This window comes from Carassius auratus, chromosome 34 (genome assembly GCF_003368295.1).
Source record: "Carassius auratus strain Wakin chromosome 34, ASM336829v1, whole genome shotgun sequence".
Lineage (NCBI taxonomy): Eukaryota > Metazoa > Chordata > Actinopteri > Cypriniformes > Cyprinidae > Carassius > Carassius auratus.
In genome coordinates, this window is record NC_039276.1 from 9,735,534 (window position 1) to 9,750,587 (window position 15,054).

The window sequence follows — 15,054 nt, forward strand, 5'->3', positions numbered from 1 at the left end:
GTTTTGAAACTTTTGATATGCCTTTTTGTCTTTCTGTAGATCTGAAGAGGGAAGCGAGCATCTGCCACATGCTGAAACATCCTCACATAGTGGAGCTTCTGGAGACCTACAGCTCTGATGGGATGCTCTACATGGTGTTTGAGTTGTAAGTCTTTTATTCTGAACAAATCTTACAAATACAATTTTGTTCGATAGAAAATGGGGACTTCCCCCATTAGGTGACTCTATGTTTTTTTTTTTTTTTTTTGAGTGGGGAGGTTTTTTTAGAAATTTTTTAGACATATTTTTAAACTAAATGTTTTGTCACCCTGTGTATTTGTGTTTTAATTATATTGTGAGGAACATACTTCAAATTGTAAGACTTAAAAGCATGTGCAAATTATATATTCTGTCATCTGTCACAAGTGTTTTTCACGCTGAAATATTTGCGGGAATTTCCAGCATTACAAGAGCGCATCTTAAAACAATGCATGAACTTGCTGTTGTCTATCCTGAGTAGCCTGTGTCTGTTTCTCTCTCAGTAGGGCTGTAGCTATCGAATATTTTAGTAATCGAGTATTCTACCAAAAATTCCATCGATTAATCGAGTAATTGGATAAAATTTGTTTTTGCTTAATTAAAGTGCAATATTAATTATACAAGAGAAAATAAGACTCCTGGGTCTCTTAAAATGAACAAATAAGTTTCCTTTTTTAAAAAAAAAATATTTACATTTTTTAAATGCATAGAATGCAATGCATACATCAAAAACATACATTTCATTATTACCCATTGTTTCTCTGTCTGTACTTGTACTGTGAACAATGAAAATAAGGTTGACAGATGAATTAAGTGGATTTAAGTGCCATTCAATTGGGGTTTTAAATAAAGCATTTTCTGAGATGCACATTAAACATAAAACATTTATTGAATTTATCTTTTAATTATTGAAAATCATCTTAACGCTTTGGTAAACAAAGGAGATTTACTATTAAAAATAAAACATGGAAGAAATATTGTGTGATTAAACCTTAAAAAAGAAAGTTAGCATTTTTTTTATTTTTTTTTGTAGTAGGCTACGTAAATTCTGCTGAACAATAGATTTTAATCTGACTTTTATTTTGACGGTTTTTAGTACCTTTACAGTTCTGTGTATGTGATGTGACGATAGTTTTACTCAAATCAAATGGTCAAATGCTAATGAAGTGACTGTTAGAGCAGTTCTGGAGATGTTGTTCATGTGTTCACGTCCTTATTTAGTGAGACAGCACACGTTGAAATCACCGCGAGCGTCACGCGGGCTTCAATGTGTTTAATGAATGAAGACACGCTTCTGCTCCATTCATTAACAGAGACACACAGAACATGCAGGATTCATATTTAAATAGACTGTTCCGGCTTAATATTTACAGATATTAGTCCATATCATGATTTGATGTAAGTGCAATGACCTATTATTGATTAATTCATTCAAAATTTGGCAAATTCCGTGCCATTCCGCGTAAAAATGTAAATTCCATTTTTAAGACTGGATTCCGCGATTCCCTCCGCGTTTTCTGCATCGCGGAAATCATAGTTGTGGTATTATATGCCAGCTCTATCTTGCAGTGAACACACACCACGGCCCGTGCCCTCAAATCAAAACACTGCTGTGTTTTGATTCTTAAAAATGGAATTTACATTTTTACGCGGAATGGCACGGAATTTGCCAAATTTTGAATGAATTAATCAAAAATAGGTCATTGCACTTACATCAAATCACGATATGGACTAATATCTGTAAATATTAAGCCGGAACAGTCTATTTAAATATGAATCCTGCATGTTCTGTGTTGTCTCTGCAACCCCTTGCAGTATGCGATTTCAGACTCAGCGCCTGTGTCTCCTTCCGCTTTGTGGGTGACGTAAACGCATTTAGAATATATGTTATGTTGTTATTTAAACAGATTAAAATTCTGAAAAAAGTTAATGGATATTCTGCTACATGTTCATCCTCCACAACACTTTTTAAGGTTTACACCACAATTTTTTTATTTTAAAATAAAATTAATTTTGAATTAAGCAACATATGACAGAATCTTCAAAATAGCAACAAGGTAGGCAGATCTCTTTATCTCTTTCCAGTTAAAAATTATCTTGTTAGACCATGTACACAACAAATTGATTATAATTACTGAAACAGGTAGTTTTCCATATTTAGAAAAATATTAGATGAACAACTTCATTAATGTCTGGTTGTGTACATTGAGTCAAAAAATGGCTAAATCATCATGGCTTCTCAGTTGTTAGCAAAACATGTTAAGGCACCTCATCCTCCGCAACACCATTCTCACTCAGGTCAGTTGTAATAGAGAGAACATCTTTTTGCAGTAATTAGAATTTAATCATACGGACATAATTTTTTAAGTATATAATGAGATATTAACTTAAATGTTATTTAATAACTGTTGATATTTTTGATATGTCCTATTTCATTGTTGATAGTAAGCAAGTGAGGCTAGGGTGACAAATTTCAGAGAAAAAAGTTCTCACCGACTCCAGGAAGGAGATAGAGCTTATGTAGTCTCAGCCTCAGACATCACGTCCACTAACCGTTGGCTGAACCTCTGATGCATATGGGCCAAAAAAGTGGAAACACTTCAAGGGTGTCGAAGTCGTCATCAGATGGTTTAATTATAAAGGATTTCCAGGAAACGTGTGTCGCGTTCTTTAACATTCTGCCAGTAAACAAAAATGCTGTGGTGCCGAACCACCTCTCGAAAAAAGGAAGCCATCGAGTTTTTACATCTGAGAGTTTTACTCACTGGTCTGTTATTGTGGCGACATTTCCACAGCCCGAAATGTGACGCTGAACAAAACAAACTGTGATTGGTTGTTTAACATGGCAGTCAAATGGCCTCATGGGCAGGCTTGGCCAGTGAAAGCTGCCATAGATTCCAGACCTTCAGCTGTCAGTCTGAAGGTCTGGCAATGTGGGACAGGAGCATATGGCTTCGAAGTTAATGACTGATATTTTCCCCACAACACAGCCCTTACAGAAAGCCATTTTAATTTTTTTTTTTTTTAGAAAACACTGCATGTTAATATAGCCGTTTGATTTACGGGGACAGCTGGATGTCCTTAAAATGTAGGGACAGAGACCTGAAATGTGATTATACAGTACGTATTGCAGGCATTTAGTCCTCACAATGCAGTTTTGGTTCACAATATTAGTGAGAACATGAATAGACTTCCACTGTTCAAGTTTATGATATTTTATATGTCCTATCCTGACACCTAACCCTCAAAGAAACCTGTGCAAATCATTAGATAAAAATATATATATTAAAATATTTTTAACTAGTGAGGACACATAAAATGTCCGGGAAAAGTCAGTTGTCATATTATTTCACTTTAGGACATTGGGCCCTAAAGGCCAGTTCACACTAAGAAAAATAATTGTCCAAAAATAATGATCCCCTAGTGGAAAGAACCACTGATGTATTGAAAAAAATAAAAATAATAATGATGCAGGATTTAAGATATGGAATATTAGAGGCATTCTGAAAATTATGGATTTATATGAAGATGGAGTTCTGCTTTCTGTTGTAACTCTTGGAAATTTAGAAGGTAAGGGTTGTGTATCTGTCTACTATAATTTAAAGGTGAAACACAGTACTGAATCAACATTGGACAAATTAAATGCTTGGAAAAGAAATGTACAGGAAGATATAGATATAGGCAGACTGGAACTTAAAGCACGAACACAGACAATAAATACATGGTTTAAATTACTTCAGTATAAATGGTTAAAAAGAATCTATAATTATATTATTTATTTTTTTATGCATTTTTTTTTAAAGTTCATTGAACATGTGTTAGTGAAGGAGTGTATGCTTGTCTACTTGTTCTGGTGTATCATTGGCTATGTTTGTTGCTATATGCATAGTTTATGTGTGTTTATAAAATAAAAAAAAGGACTATAAACATATTGGGGAAAAAAATTACAAAAAAGATAACAGTTTGACAACTTGAATGATAACAGTATTAGTGTCCACACACCAACAGACGATAATGTTAATTTCTTTGTAAGCCTGAACATAACATGAAGAATAAATATGCCGCGCACAGGACAGACAAATAATAGCATTGCTCAAGACAAACCGCTATAGAGATGGTCTGTCACTATACTGTAGAACCGGTGAATGTGGTTTACAGTGTTTCATAGAAAGAGGCTGTACAAATTTAATATTTTTATGGCTGCGGACAAAATAGCTCAACACAAGAGCTAATGCAAGTGTAATGACATGTGAAATAAAACATCCTCATGCTTTAAAGAAGAGTGGCTGAATTAAGTGATGGAAATAGCGGATGATGGGCACAGAACAGTAAGAACAGTCTGAGACCGTTATTCACAGTTGTATTAGTGTGCAAACTGTTCTTTTAATGTTTATTTAATAAATAGAAAATGTTTTAATTTTAAATATATGTGCAGAGTCTATACATGATGTTGTTTCAGGTTTGCCATATCATTTTGAAAATTTGTCAGTCTTCAATAAAATAGTAAAAACATTAGGTTGCAAATTGCAGAACGTGTTGTGGTAAATAACTGAAAATTAAATAAATGTTAATTTAAAAATATATTTTATTTCAGAGTTTCAGGTAACTGCATGACTGTTAATGATCATAAACTGTTAATAATCCATAAAAATGTATTAGTTTTCCTAATGGCATTGATGTTTTCAGACTGTTGCAGTAATGAGATCTTTGAAGACTTGTTTTGGAGAACTTTACAATTTATGCTCACCAACATTCCAGACCTTGCTCTTAATGCTTGAAAAGGAAATTTGTTGATACAAACATTAAAAAAAAGAATAATATTTTAATTCTTTGTAACTTAAATTTCATGAGAATCACCCATGTAGATTTGGCTCATATCTTAGATTTGTAATTATTTCTTGTAAAGTTCAGTTAGAATTAGATTTTAAAACCAATTGTACCAGTATTTTAACTTTATATTGCTGATGAGTTTCCTGTCTTGTTCTGTCTTTCAGCATGGATGGAGCAGATCTCTGCTTTGAGATTGTGAAGAGAGCAGACGCTGGTTTTGTTTACAGTGAGGCAGTAGCCAGGTAAAGCCCTTTGAGGACAATTTAATCCATTTCCCGTTCATGTGCTCTTCTTAAGGTTGTAGACTGAGATTTTTCTCTTTAATGCAATAGTTTACCCCAAAATTAGAAAATTATTCACCATTAGGGATGCAACGATTATAGAATTTGTTTGTACTATTATATTCTGAAGAATAATCACTATTTCACAGTTATCACGATTATTATTTAACACTACAAATGTATAAAATCACATGAACACATGTTATTTATTGCTGCCTTTTGAAACAGAAATAGCAATGCAATTAAATGGTACAGCACAAAATAATAATAAAGACAAAAAAAGTCAATCTCTTCCATTAAAAATAAAAAGATGAAAAAAAAACTCTGCTCTCTAAACATCCATGTCAGTATTTCCCTTTTTAAAATAAATGGAAATTGATCTCAAAATTGTGACCCTGGACCACAGAACCAGTCAAAAGGGCCAAAAGTTATATTTATACATAATCTGAAAGCTGAATAAATAAGCTTTTCTTTTATGTATGGTTTGTTAGGATAGGACAATATTTGAATATCTCGAATCTGAGGGTGAAAAAAAAAATCTAAATGACAAAATCACCAGTTGTCCAAATTAAATTCATATAACTAATCAAAAATTGGATTAATTGATACATTTAGGGTATGAGATATATATCTTCATGGAATATGATCTTTACTTAATATCCTAATGATTTTTGGCAAAAAAGAAAAATCAGTTACTTTGACCCATACAATGTTTTTTTGGCTATTGCTACAAATATACCCAAGCGACGTAAGACTGGTTTTGTGGTCCAGGGTCACAATTGTTTAGTTTGTACATTCTTTCAACATTTCCTTTGGACCTGAGTTAGAGAACTTGCAAACATGGAGAAAAAAATATTAGAGATGTTCCGATACCCTTTTTCTCTTCCCGATACCGATTCCGATACCTGGGCTCAGGGTATCGGCCGATACCGAGTACTGATCCGATACCTGGGTGTGTATCTGTATATACAGCTGTATATACTACTAGCCCTGTGTAAATTGCTAGAATTCTTTTTATGGTGTGCTTCAGACAGATCCCTCAATAAAACATGAACAAATACATGGTGAACTACTGTATTTATTACAGTATTTTTATTATCTAACATGAATTTGACAGTATTATTTATTTTCATATGCAAAAAAGAACTTCAAATGCAGCCAAAAATCTAACACCGCAAACTAAAAAAGGTATTTAAGTTTTACAATATAACTGTATAAAAAAACTGCAACAAATAAGTCTAGGAATATAAAAAAAGATCTATTAATCAGATAATCTCTTTACAACAAAACAAGTAAAAAACAAGCAACCATCTAGGCATAATTATTATTATTATAGAGACGTATTATTATTACTGTAGGCTACAACAGTAGCTTTATATATTGTCAATTTACTCATGTAAACCAAACATTTATTTTAATGGGCTGCCATGAAGATCTTTGAGTGTCTGTGTTTATGATATGACAGTATTCTCAAATGAAACGGTAAATTCTCATGAAGTGACGGTTTATGCGTTCGTGTCCTCATGACACACAGCAGAGACTACAAAACAGCGAGCTCTAGCGCATCTGTGCCAGTCACCCACAGAGATGTAGATTTTGCGGGAGTAATATTTAAATAGTATTTTGCAGTTTAATATTCACAGACACTAGTATATATTCGGCTACTGTCTGGAGCCCTGCGCTTTGACATACACGGAAGCGACTGAACGCAGCTGCCGGTACTGAATATACTCGAGAGTCTGTAACTACCGGTACTACAGAGACATACTGCTAACCACTGATCTATAATATAGAAGCGGCTTCACTGTCTTTTGGCAGTTTAGAATGTGATGAGTGATCCAGTCATATATAGATCAGGGCTGCTAACGCGTTTTCATTTCTTCTTCGCTGCTCTAAACAGGGGTTGCTTGTGGCAACACAGCACAACTTCCTGTGTTTTCAATGCATTTTGAGCAGCGAAGAAGAACCGTGCAGCGGTTAGGCAAAGCTTGCGGTCATAACTAGGTATTTTTTAAGAAAATGGTATCGGATCGGTATATGGGTTCATGTACTCGCCGATGCCGATGCCAGAATTTGTTGTGGTATCGGAGATATTTCCGATACTAGTATCGGAATCGGAACAACTCTAAAAAATATCTGATTGGTTTTTGACTTTAAAATGAATAATATGTTAACAGGGACAGTAAATCACAATGTTAATTAAGTATTATTATTAATATAAGACTAATATTAAGTGCAGTCAGTGCAGCCTCGCAACTTTTAACTAACTAACTTTTTAAAGTAACTAAACTCACAGCCTCATTGTTTGTAAAGAGATGTGCAGGTAATTCACACACACACAACTGTCACCTCTCTCTCTCTCTCGATCGATTGAATAATTAATTCAAATAAATGTTATAATTAACCCAGGGTAAGTGTGAACCCTGCGATCTAAACCCTGGTGCACACCAAACAAACGTACCAAGACCTCTAAAAAAAGATGGGTCTCATTCCGCTTGCAAACAAACTCTGGTGCGGTCCGAATGATATATGAATGCAACACGGCAGGAAGTAATGTCAAGATGCGACACTATGCGACATGTTTTGACAACATGGTGTAACCAAAACAAAATGAGCATTTTAAAATTTGAAGTTAATATGGGTTTCTCTCTTTCTCATTGTCCCTACTCTCCTTCTGTTTTAGTCACTACATGAGACAGATCCTTGAGGCCTTGCGGTACTGCCATGACAACAACATCATTCACCGGGACGTAAAGGTACTGTAGCCTCAGTGGTGTCTTAGTGATTCAGATGAATGTAAGGTTTTCCAAACTCTAGTATCACATAGCCAGACCTTTATACTGATAGCATTAGGTTTGGGAACCTAAGAGCCCACATGACTGACAGGTAAAGTAACTAATCATGTTTCGTTTTGTACCACATCATGTTTAGGGCCGTGGAAATGTCCCAACAATAACAGACCAGTGTGTACATTTCTTGGACATATTTTAAAGAGAACGCAGCAAACACATTTCCCAGAAATCTTGTATACTTCAACCAAACAGATGAAAAAAAAACTTTTTTTTTCCTTTTTTTTTTTTTTTTTACACATTTACATGTCTTAGCAGTTTTCACACTTTTGCAACTTCCACCTTCTATCATATGGTGCAAGCCTACCATCACACTGCAAGAGTAAACTGTACTAATTTCTCATGAATATCCTTCAGCTGTCAGTAGAAGGGAAACGAATATAAAGTGCTGACAATTGCTTAAAAGCTGAACTAACCTATAACTCAACCCAGAACTATAGAAAACATGTCTCCCAAAAATCGCCGATGCTTACAGGAAATAATCTTCATATATTCTGCTATGCTAATGCAATTTATTATCAAGCCAGGACATTTGGTTTACTTATATTAATATATAGGTTTCTTTTTTTTTTTTTTAAGAAATCTTTATTTACAGTATTTGAATACAAACCTCAAACATATACAGCAACAACACTTCAAAAATAAATGTGACAATTAAAAAAGTTAAACATGAAAATAAAATTTTGCTACATTTATTTTTACAGCTCAAAATATGTTTCACTACCAATAATATTTGCCATTGATCAGACATAACAATCGCTGGTTTAATTAATAATTACATTCTGTGTATCACTGAACTGTCATCAATAAATGCAAACACAAACTTTGTTGAAAATTTAGACAAAGTGTGTAATGAGCAGTATCAGCACTGTAGATTTTACTTGTCTTACTTTACTTATGTATGTATCTGGCTTTATACTATATATGTGATTTGAAAGAGAAAATTAGGTATTTGCAACTTCAGGGTGTGATGCCTCTGAAATGCAAATCTACCATCACCATTTATAATACTCATATTTACCATTGATCTTTGTGAACTGCTTTGTAAGTTTAGTATATGCACCATTAATTTGATACTACACAAAGCAAATGGTTTCCTTTTAGCTTTTAAGTTTTCTGTCTGGATACACTGAGACTAAGCTTTGCCTTTTATATCACTGACTATATTCTGACAAAATGGCTTTATGGAGCTAGCAACAGTTGCAATCAAAATTACTCAACCCCTCAGAGACTGCAGTACTTCAAAAATACAAGCTTTTCTGAAGATCCAGGTTTAAAAAAAAATGCATCTATAACAGTTCGTTGGCATATTAAAAGTGATATTGTCAATATATAATGTAATATTTTTGAGTCATAAGATTTTTTAATAATACTGCTATGTCTCAATTATTCAACACCTATTCAACCTTGCTGTTTTTAAATCACTTATTTGCATGGTGGGGAATTAAAACAGTCTCAAAACACAAGCCTTTAGAAACTCTATTAAAAACAGGGTAACACTTTAGAATAAGGTTCCATTAGTTAATGTTAGTTAATGTATTAATTAACAAGAACAAACAATGAATAATACATTTATTACTGTATTTATTAATCTGCGTTAATGTTAGTTAATGAAAATACAGTTATTCATTGTTAGTTCATGGTAATTCACAGTGCATTAACTATTGTTAACAAGCACAACTTTTGATTTAAATAATGCATTAGTAAATGTTGAAATTAACATGAACTAAGACTTATAAATGCTGTAGAAGGATTGTTCTTGCTTAGTTCATGTTAACGAAAGTAGTTAACTAACATTAACTAATCGAACCTTATTCTAAAGTGTTACCAAAAACAGAATTAGCTTGAGCTGTTACACATACAGTTTAGTAGCAAAAATGTCAACAGAGATCTCACAAAAGCTAAAGAGAATACATATTGTACTACTTTAGAAAGTCTAAGGCTATATGAAGATTTCCAAGACATTGAAAGATCCTAGAGACACAGCTCTCAGCCTTATTCCTAAACTTAAGTGTTCCTAAGTGTGTTTTACCAGAAAACCTTTGAGGGTGCTGAAGAAAAAGCACAATATCATAACATGTTTAATCAGAGCAACTGAGAAGAACCTGCAATGTACAGCCAAATACTTGCAAGGTGACCCGATGAAAGGAGGAAAACCATTTCAATGCAGTGTGTAAGAAGAACACTAGACAAGTATGACCTTCATGTTGAGACATGACTGTATGAAGGACATCATGGATTCTTTGAAGTATCAGGCCATTTTGACAATATAGGTAACTATAATCTTGCTATTTTATAGGAATATGGATGCAGACGTTGAAGCTCCTGATAGACTCTAACATTTACTGTCTGTACAGTAATGGCCTTTAATGCTGCTGTCATTAGAAACATAGATGGATACCTACTCCATCATGCATCTTTACCTGTGACATATAAGTGTGCTGCAGAAAAGTAAAAGCACCATTTGCAAGCACTCTTGTTAACACAGCTAGTACAGAAATTATAAGGCCATTACATTTACCACAGTAACCAGCATGCGAATAGAAACAGGAAAGTGAGTAAATGTAATGTAACAAAAAAGGAAACAAGCTGTCCTGCATGTACAACGACCTGTAACAGTAACATATGTTTGAAAAACAGCCTGACATGTCAGTACAATATTTAAAAGTAAAAATGTGGCATGCTGTAAATATGTGAAAAAAACATGTCAAAGGCACACTGTACTTCAAAAAAATATATTTTTTCATTCTGTTATAATTTACCCCCATGTCATTCCAAATGTGTATGACTTTCTGAAGTTGTGATGAAACATAAGTAGCAAAAAAATACATCCAAATGAAAAATCTGATCAAAGAAGGAAAAATTTATTACAGGTACTTAGTTCAAATAGTTGGTTTGTGATTGGATGCAAACTGACTGCAAGTTTCTTGTCAGTTGTAAGAAAGAGAGGTTTTAGGTGGAATAAATGATTGGAGAATTTGTGAATTTCCATTTCATGCTGACTTTATTGACAAAAAAAAAAAAACACTGAGACAACAGAAGAGGGAAAGCCATTAATGTTTAGATTGACAAAAATGATGACAGAAATTTCAGGTCTTGGTGTCGTAAAATCAGATTTCAAAATGATTTCTCAAGCGCTGAGTGAAACCACAGAGTTGACTATAGTGCTGTACAAACAAAAACATAAATAGGAAGGGAAAACATTTAAAAACCATAACCAAATATCTACAAAAAAAAACATATATATATATATATATAAAAGGCTAAATATATCCTAAATAAGGACAAAAATACTTATTTAACCCTTTAGCAACCTTCACACATATCTCTGATCGAACGCTACCATAAAAAAGGTTTTTTAAACTCAAGTGTTGGTACATCCCTAATATATAGCGCAAGCTCTTCCATAGTTTAGAGGCGCGACTGCAAAGGTGCAATCCCCTCTAGATTTCATTTTTGACTGAGGGACAACTAGAAGTTTCTGTGACTGAGATCATAAGATTTCCGTTGGCTTTTGTTCCTGAATTGGATCTGAAATATACGATAGAGCTATACCATAGAGGTTTAAAAATAAGAAATAGGATTTTAAAATTAATCCTCCAAAAGGAACCAGCAACCAATGCAATTATCTTAACACCGGGTTATATGATCTAATTTACAAGTGCCTGTGACCATTCTTGCAGATGCATTTTGGACCATCTGCAATCTATCTAAAATTTGATTTGGCGCACCATAATATAATGAGTTGCAGTAATGTAGTCTCGAAAAGATAAACGCATGAATAATAAAAAAGGCTTAATTTTAAAGATCTAATTCAATTTGAAAAATCTCATTCTGACGATTTACTTTACCTGTTTGTAAAATTTTAGCTTGCTATCGAAAATCACACTGTGTCTCCAGGTTCAGAAGGACCAAAGAGAATCAATTCTGTTTTCGATTCATTTAGGTTCCAAAAATTTGTAGACAACCATGCTTTGACTTAATTAAAACAGGTCAACAATTTTTCCTAGGTGGTGGAGTCATTTGGTTTGAATGGTACATACAATTGCATATCGTCTGCATAGCAATGAAATGACACATTGTATTTATTCCAAATCGGACCTAGCTGGAGCATATAAAGAGAAAAGCAAAGTGGTGCTAAAACAGAACCTTGAGGAATGCCACATCATAAAAGTGCTGAAGCTGATGTACACTTCCCCATACGAACAGCAAAACTTCTATTTAAAAGGTACAACTTAATACAATTTATGGCATTTCCAGAAATGCCAGCACGTTTCAAGACGGGAGATCAGTTGTATGAAACATTGCCATTAGATCTAAAAGCAAAAGTATCATCACATTACTAGCATCCATTGGCAAAAAAAATCACTATTTCTGTACTATGGTGATTTTTAAAACCTGATTAAATACTTCACAGATATCATTTTTCTCAATTAATGACTCCAGTTAAGTAAGAACTAAATATTTTGAACAGAAAAGGAAAGTCTGAGATTGATAAACTATGTCTTTAACGCTACATAAAGTACTCCAGTGATTCAAACCAGTGTGGGAGCGGAAACACAAGTCTGATTTGTGTCAGTTTCTCCCTGAACCAGAGCTAAATATTTAGGGATCACCGCTCACAGTGAGACTCCTTTATGTCCGTGTATAGTATCTACTCAAGTAATGTCTAAAGACACCCACTTGTTACCAGAGATAACGGTCCCATATTAGACTTTGATGACTGACTGTCTTTTGCACTAACGTGTAATCTCAGCAGGCTAAGCGCATGGTTACGAAACATCTTGTCCAGCAGGAAGTACATGATGGGGTCTGTGCTACACCGCAGAGTTGCTAAACAGAGCAGGATGTTCTTCAACTCCACATACATGGATAGTGGATGACAAGCGTCATTTGGTGGTGATGCAGACCCAGACTGCTCGTTTATGATATGAATGAAGATTGCTTTATAAATGTGGTGCGGCAGGAGACAGACCACCAGCACCACCATAATGACAATAATATTCCGAAACACTCTTGCATATACTCGCTGGTTGTCTGAAATGACTGTGCTTCTTCTGGACCTCCAGATGTGCCTGATCACGGCCATGTAAGTGCATAAGACCAACAGGAAGAAGACAAAGAACATTGAAACAGCCACTAATGCGAAGACGTGAGATCCTTCCCCACCAACCTCCACTGCTATGCTGTAACACGTTTCATTGCTCTCTTTCACACTGATCGAGTACAGCACCACAAAGGAAATGACCACTATGGTTACGATGGTCCAGGTGACCAGGCACAGAGCATAGGCCAGTTTCACTTGTCGTTTTCGACAGAGGAAGGCACCTGGTATAATTTTTAGCCACCGGCTTGGACGGTCAGCATGGGAATGTTGAATCAATGAGGCGAAGCGACTGAGTGCCACCCAGCTCAATATCATCACGCCAATGCAGATATTGATGTGGATCACTGGAGTTAGACCATTTATTGCCATCTGGCACATGGTGTTGTGCTGGTGCCATTTGGTCCCAAGTGAGTAGTATATGGCCTGGAATGGCATGGTGAGGCAGAGTAGCAAGTTTGAGATTCCTAGATTTATCAGGTATATGTGAGTAGACGTTTTGACCGCAATTTTGCGCATGAACACCCAGAGAGAAATAGCATTCCCTGGCAGGCCAGTGATAGACATAATGGTGTAGATAATGGGCAGGACTACGCTTGTAGTGGACGTTTGGCACAGGTAAGATTCAGCATGTGAATCGTTTGCCATTGAGAGCTCAGAAAAAGAGATCCCCAGTAGCTAAGGGTAGAAAAAATGTAAATAGTTATATTACTGTTAAAATGAGTTAAGGATACAACAATTTAACTTAATCTTAAGGGTTTACTGTTAGTACATACTGTAAGTGAAAATTACATGCTAATAAAAAAAACTGTGCTTCCTGTTTCCTGTATTTACAGAAGTAACTAAGAATATTTACAGAAATGTAAACGATATTCAAAGCCAATTGCAGAAGCTGATAAACCACTTTCACAATAAGTCAGGGTTTTTTTTAGCATGCAGACATGCACTTTTATCAGGAAAACAGGAGATTATTAAGCTATTTGAAAAATATTAAGATATAATTCTATATATAATGTATATAAAGTCGTTAATCCAGCAGTTTTCTCAGCAGTAAAGTGTGCTTGAGTTTTTACAGCATTTCACAGCAGCAACAACAGCAAAAGTTTTGCCGTTTTATTTACTTGGTTTTTGTTTTTGTCTTTTTCTTATCTTTATCCTAGTATTTGATCCATAAATTTAATAGGTGGACTTTTCATTAAAAAAAAATACTGTCGAATATTTACTTGAGTTTCCAAGATAAATAGACTTTTAGATTTTTATAATAAAGAAATCGGTAGTTGAAACTAATATTTTACAGTGTTTTGGTTTTAATTCTAAATGACTAAACATTTCTAAATAACAATATAAGAGTAAGAATATAATGCATAATAAATACAATATAATACACTTACCTCTCCAAATGCAGTCACTGATATGTTTAACAGGCATCTGTTAAGTAGCTGCTGTATGTTTTGGACCCCCTCCCTTGACTGGCTGTCTAAAGGAAGTGACAGTCTGAGCGTGAGTGTCTTTTGCGAGGCTCCTGATTGTAGAACTACTGTGAAACTGTAAAATATGATGCTTCATAAATTAGCTTATAAACAAATGTTTTATAGAATTGTTAAAATAATTGGTACATGGAGGGAAACCTAGGGTATTTTTTGGACAAGACATTTGAGTATCATCTAGACTTTTTGTAAAACTTCAAGTCACATCTGCTCTTGAATACCTATGAAGGATTTTTAATGGTCTCCTCATGATCTCTTATGAAGGACCTCTTAATGAAAGGACTATACAAAACAAATGTTAAAATCACATTGATGCTTATATTGATTTATTTTATGAATGCATTTTTTTTTAAGAAACATAATTTATTGTAGTTTTAGCACACAACAATACCTGAATGTAGATTACAGAGCTGGTTTCCCCTATTTGTATATATATATATATATATATATATATATATATATATAAACACAAATATATATGCTGG

At 34.3% G+C, this 15,054-nt stretch overlaps 2 protein-coding genes and 1 long non-coding RNA gene across 14 annotated transcripts in view; 1 reads left to right on the forward strand and 2 right to left on the reverse strand.

Moving 5' to 3' along the window:
• The window catches only part of LOC113053123 (uncharacterized), a 92,089-nt gene extending 89,269 nt beyond the window's left edge, over positions 1-2,820 (reverse strand). The window contains exon 1 of the long non-coding RNA XR_003277166.1: positions 2,512-2,820. This is a non-coding gene — a long non-coding RNA (uncharacterized LOC113053123). The remainder of the gene's footprint in view (positions 1-2,511) is intronic.
• LOC113053114 (peripheral plasma membrane protein CASK-like) overlaps positions 1-15,054 on the forward strand; it is a 153,528-nt gene that overhangs the window by 89,949 nt on the left and 48,525 nt on the right. For all 12 annotated transcript variants that reach the window (XM_026217837.1, XM_026217839.1, XM_026217842.1 and 9 more), the window contains exons 3-5: positions 40-145; positions 5,013-5,090; positions 7,813-7,885. In XM_026217837.1, coding sequence (XP_026073622.1) covers positions 40-145; positions 5,013-5,090; positions 7,813-7,885 — 257 coding nt within the window. The remainder of the gene's footprint in view (positions 1-39; positions 146-5,012; positions 5,091-7,812; positions 7,886-15,054) is intronic.
• Positions 10,203-14,981, reverse strand: LOC113053121 (probable G-protein coupled receptor 82). The gene is made up of 2 exons (XM_026217876.1): positions 14,474-14,981; positions 10,203-13,760 (listed from the first exon to the last, which is right to left on the reverse strand). Exon 2 carries the CDS (start codon positions 13,728-13,730, stop codon positions 12,648-12,650), a length of 1,083 nt encoding a protein of 360 aa, XP_026073661.1. The 5' UTR covers positions 13,731-13,760; positions 14,474-14,981; the 3' UTR covers positions 10,203-12,647.

Excerpts from the sequence above, each read along its gene's own strand:
- LOC113053121 (XM_026217876.1), bottom strand. The coding sequence starts at position 13,730 with ATGGCAAACGATTCACATGCTGAATCTTACCTGTGCCAAACGTCCACT.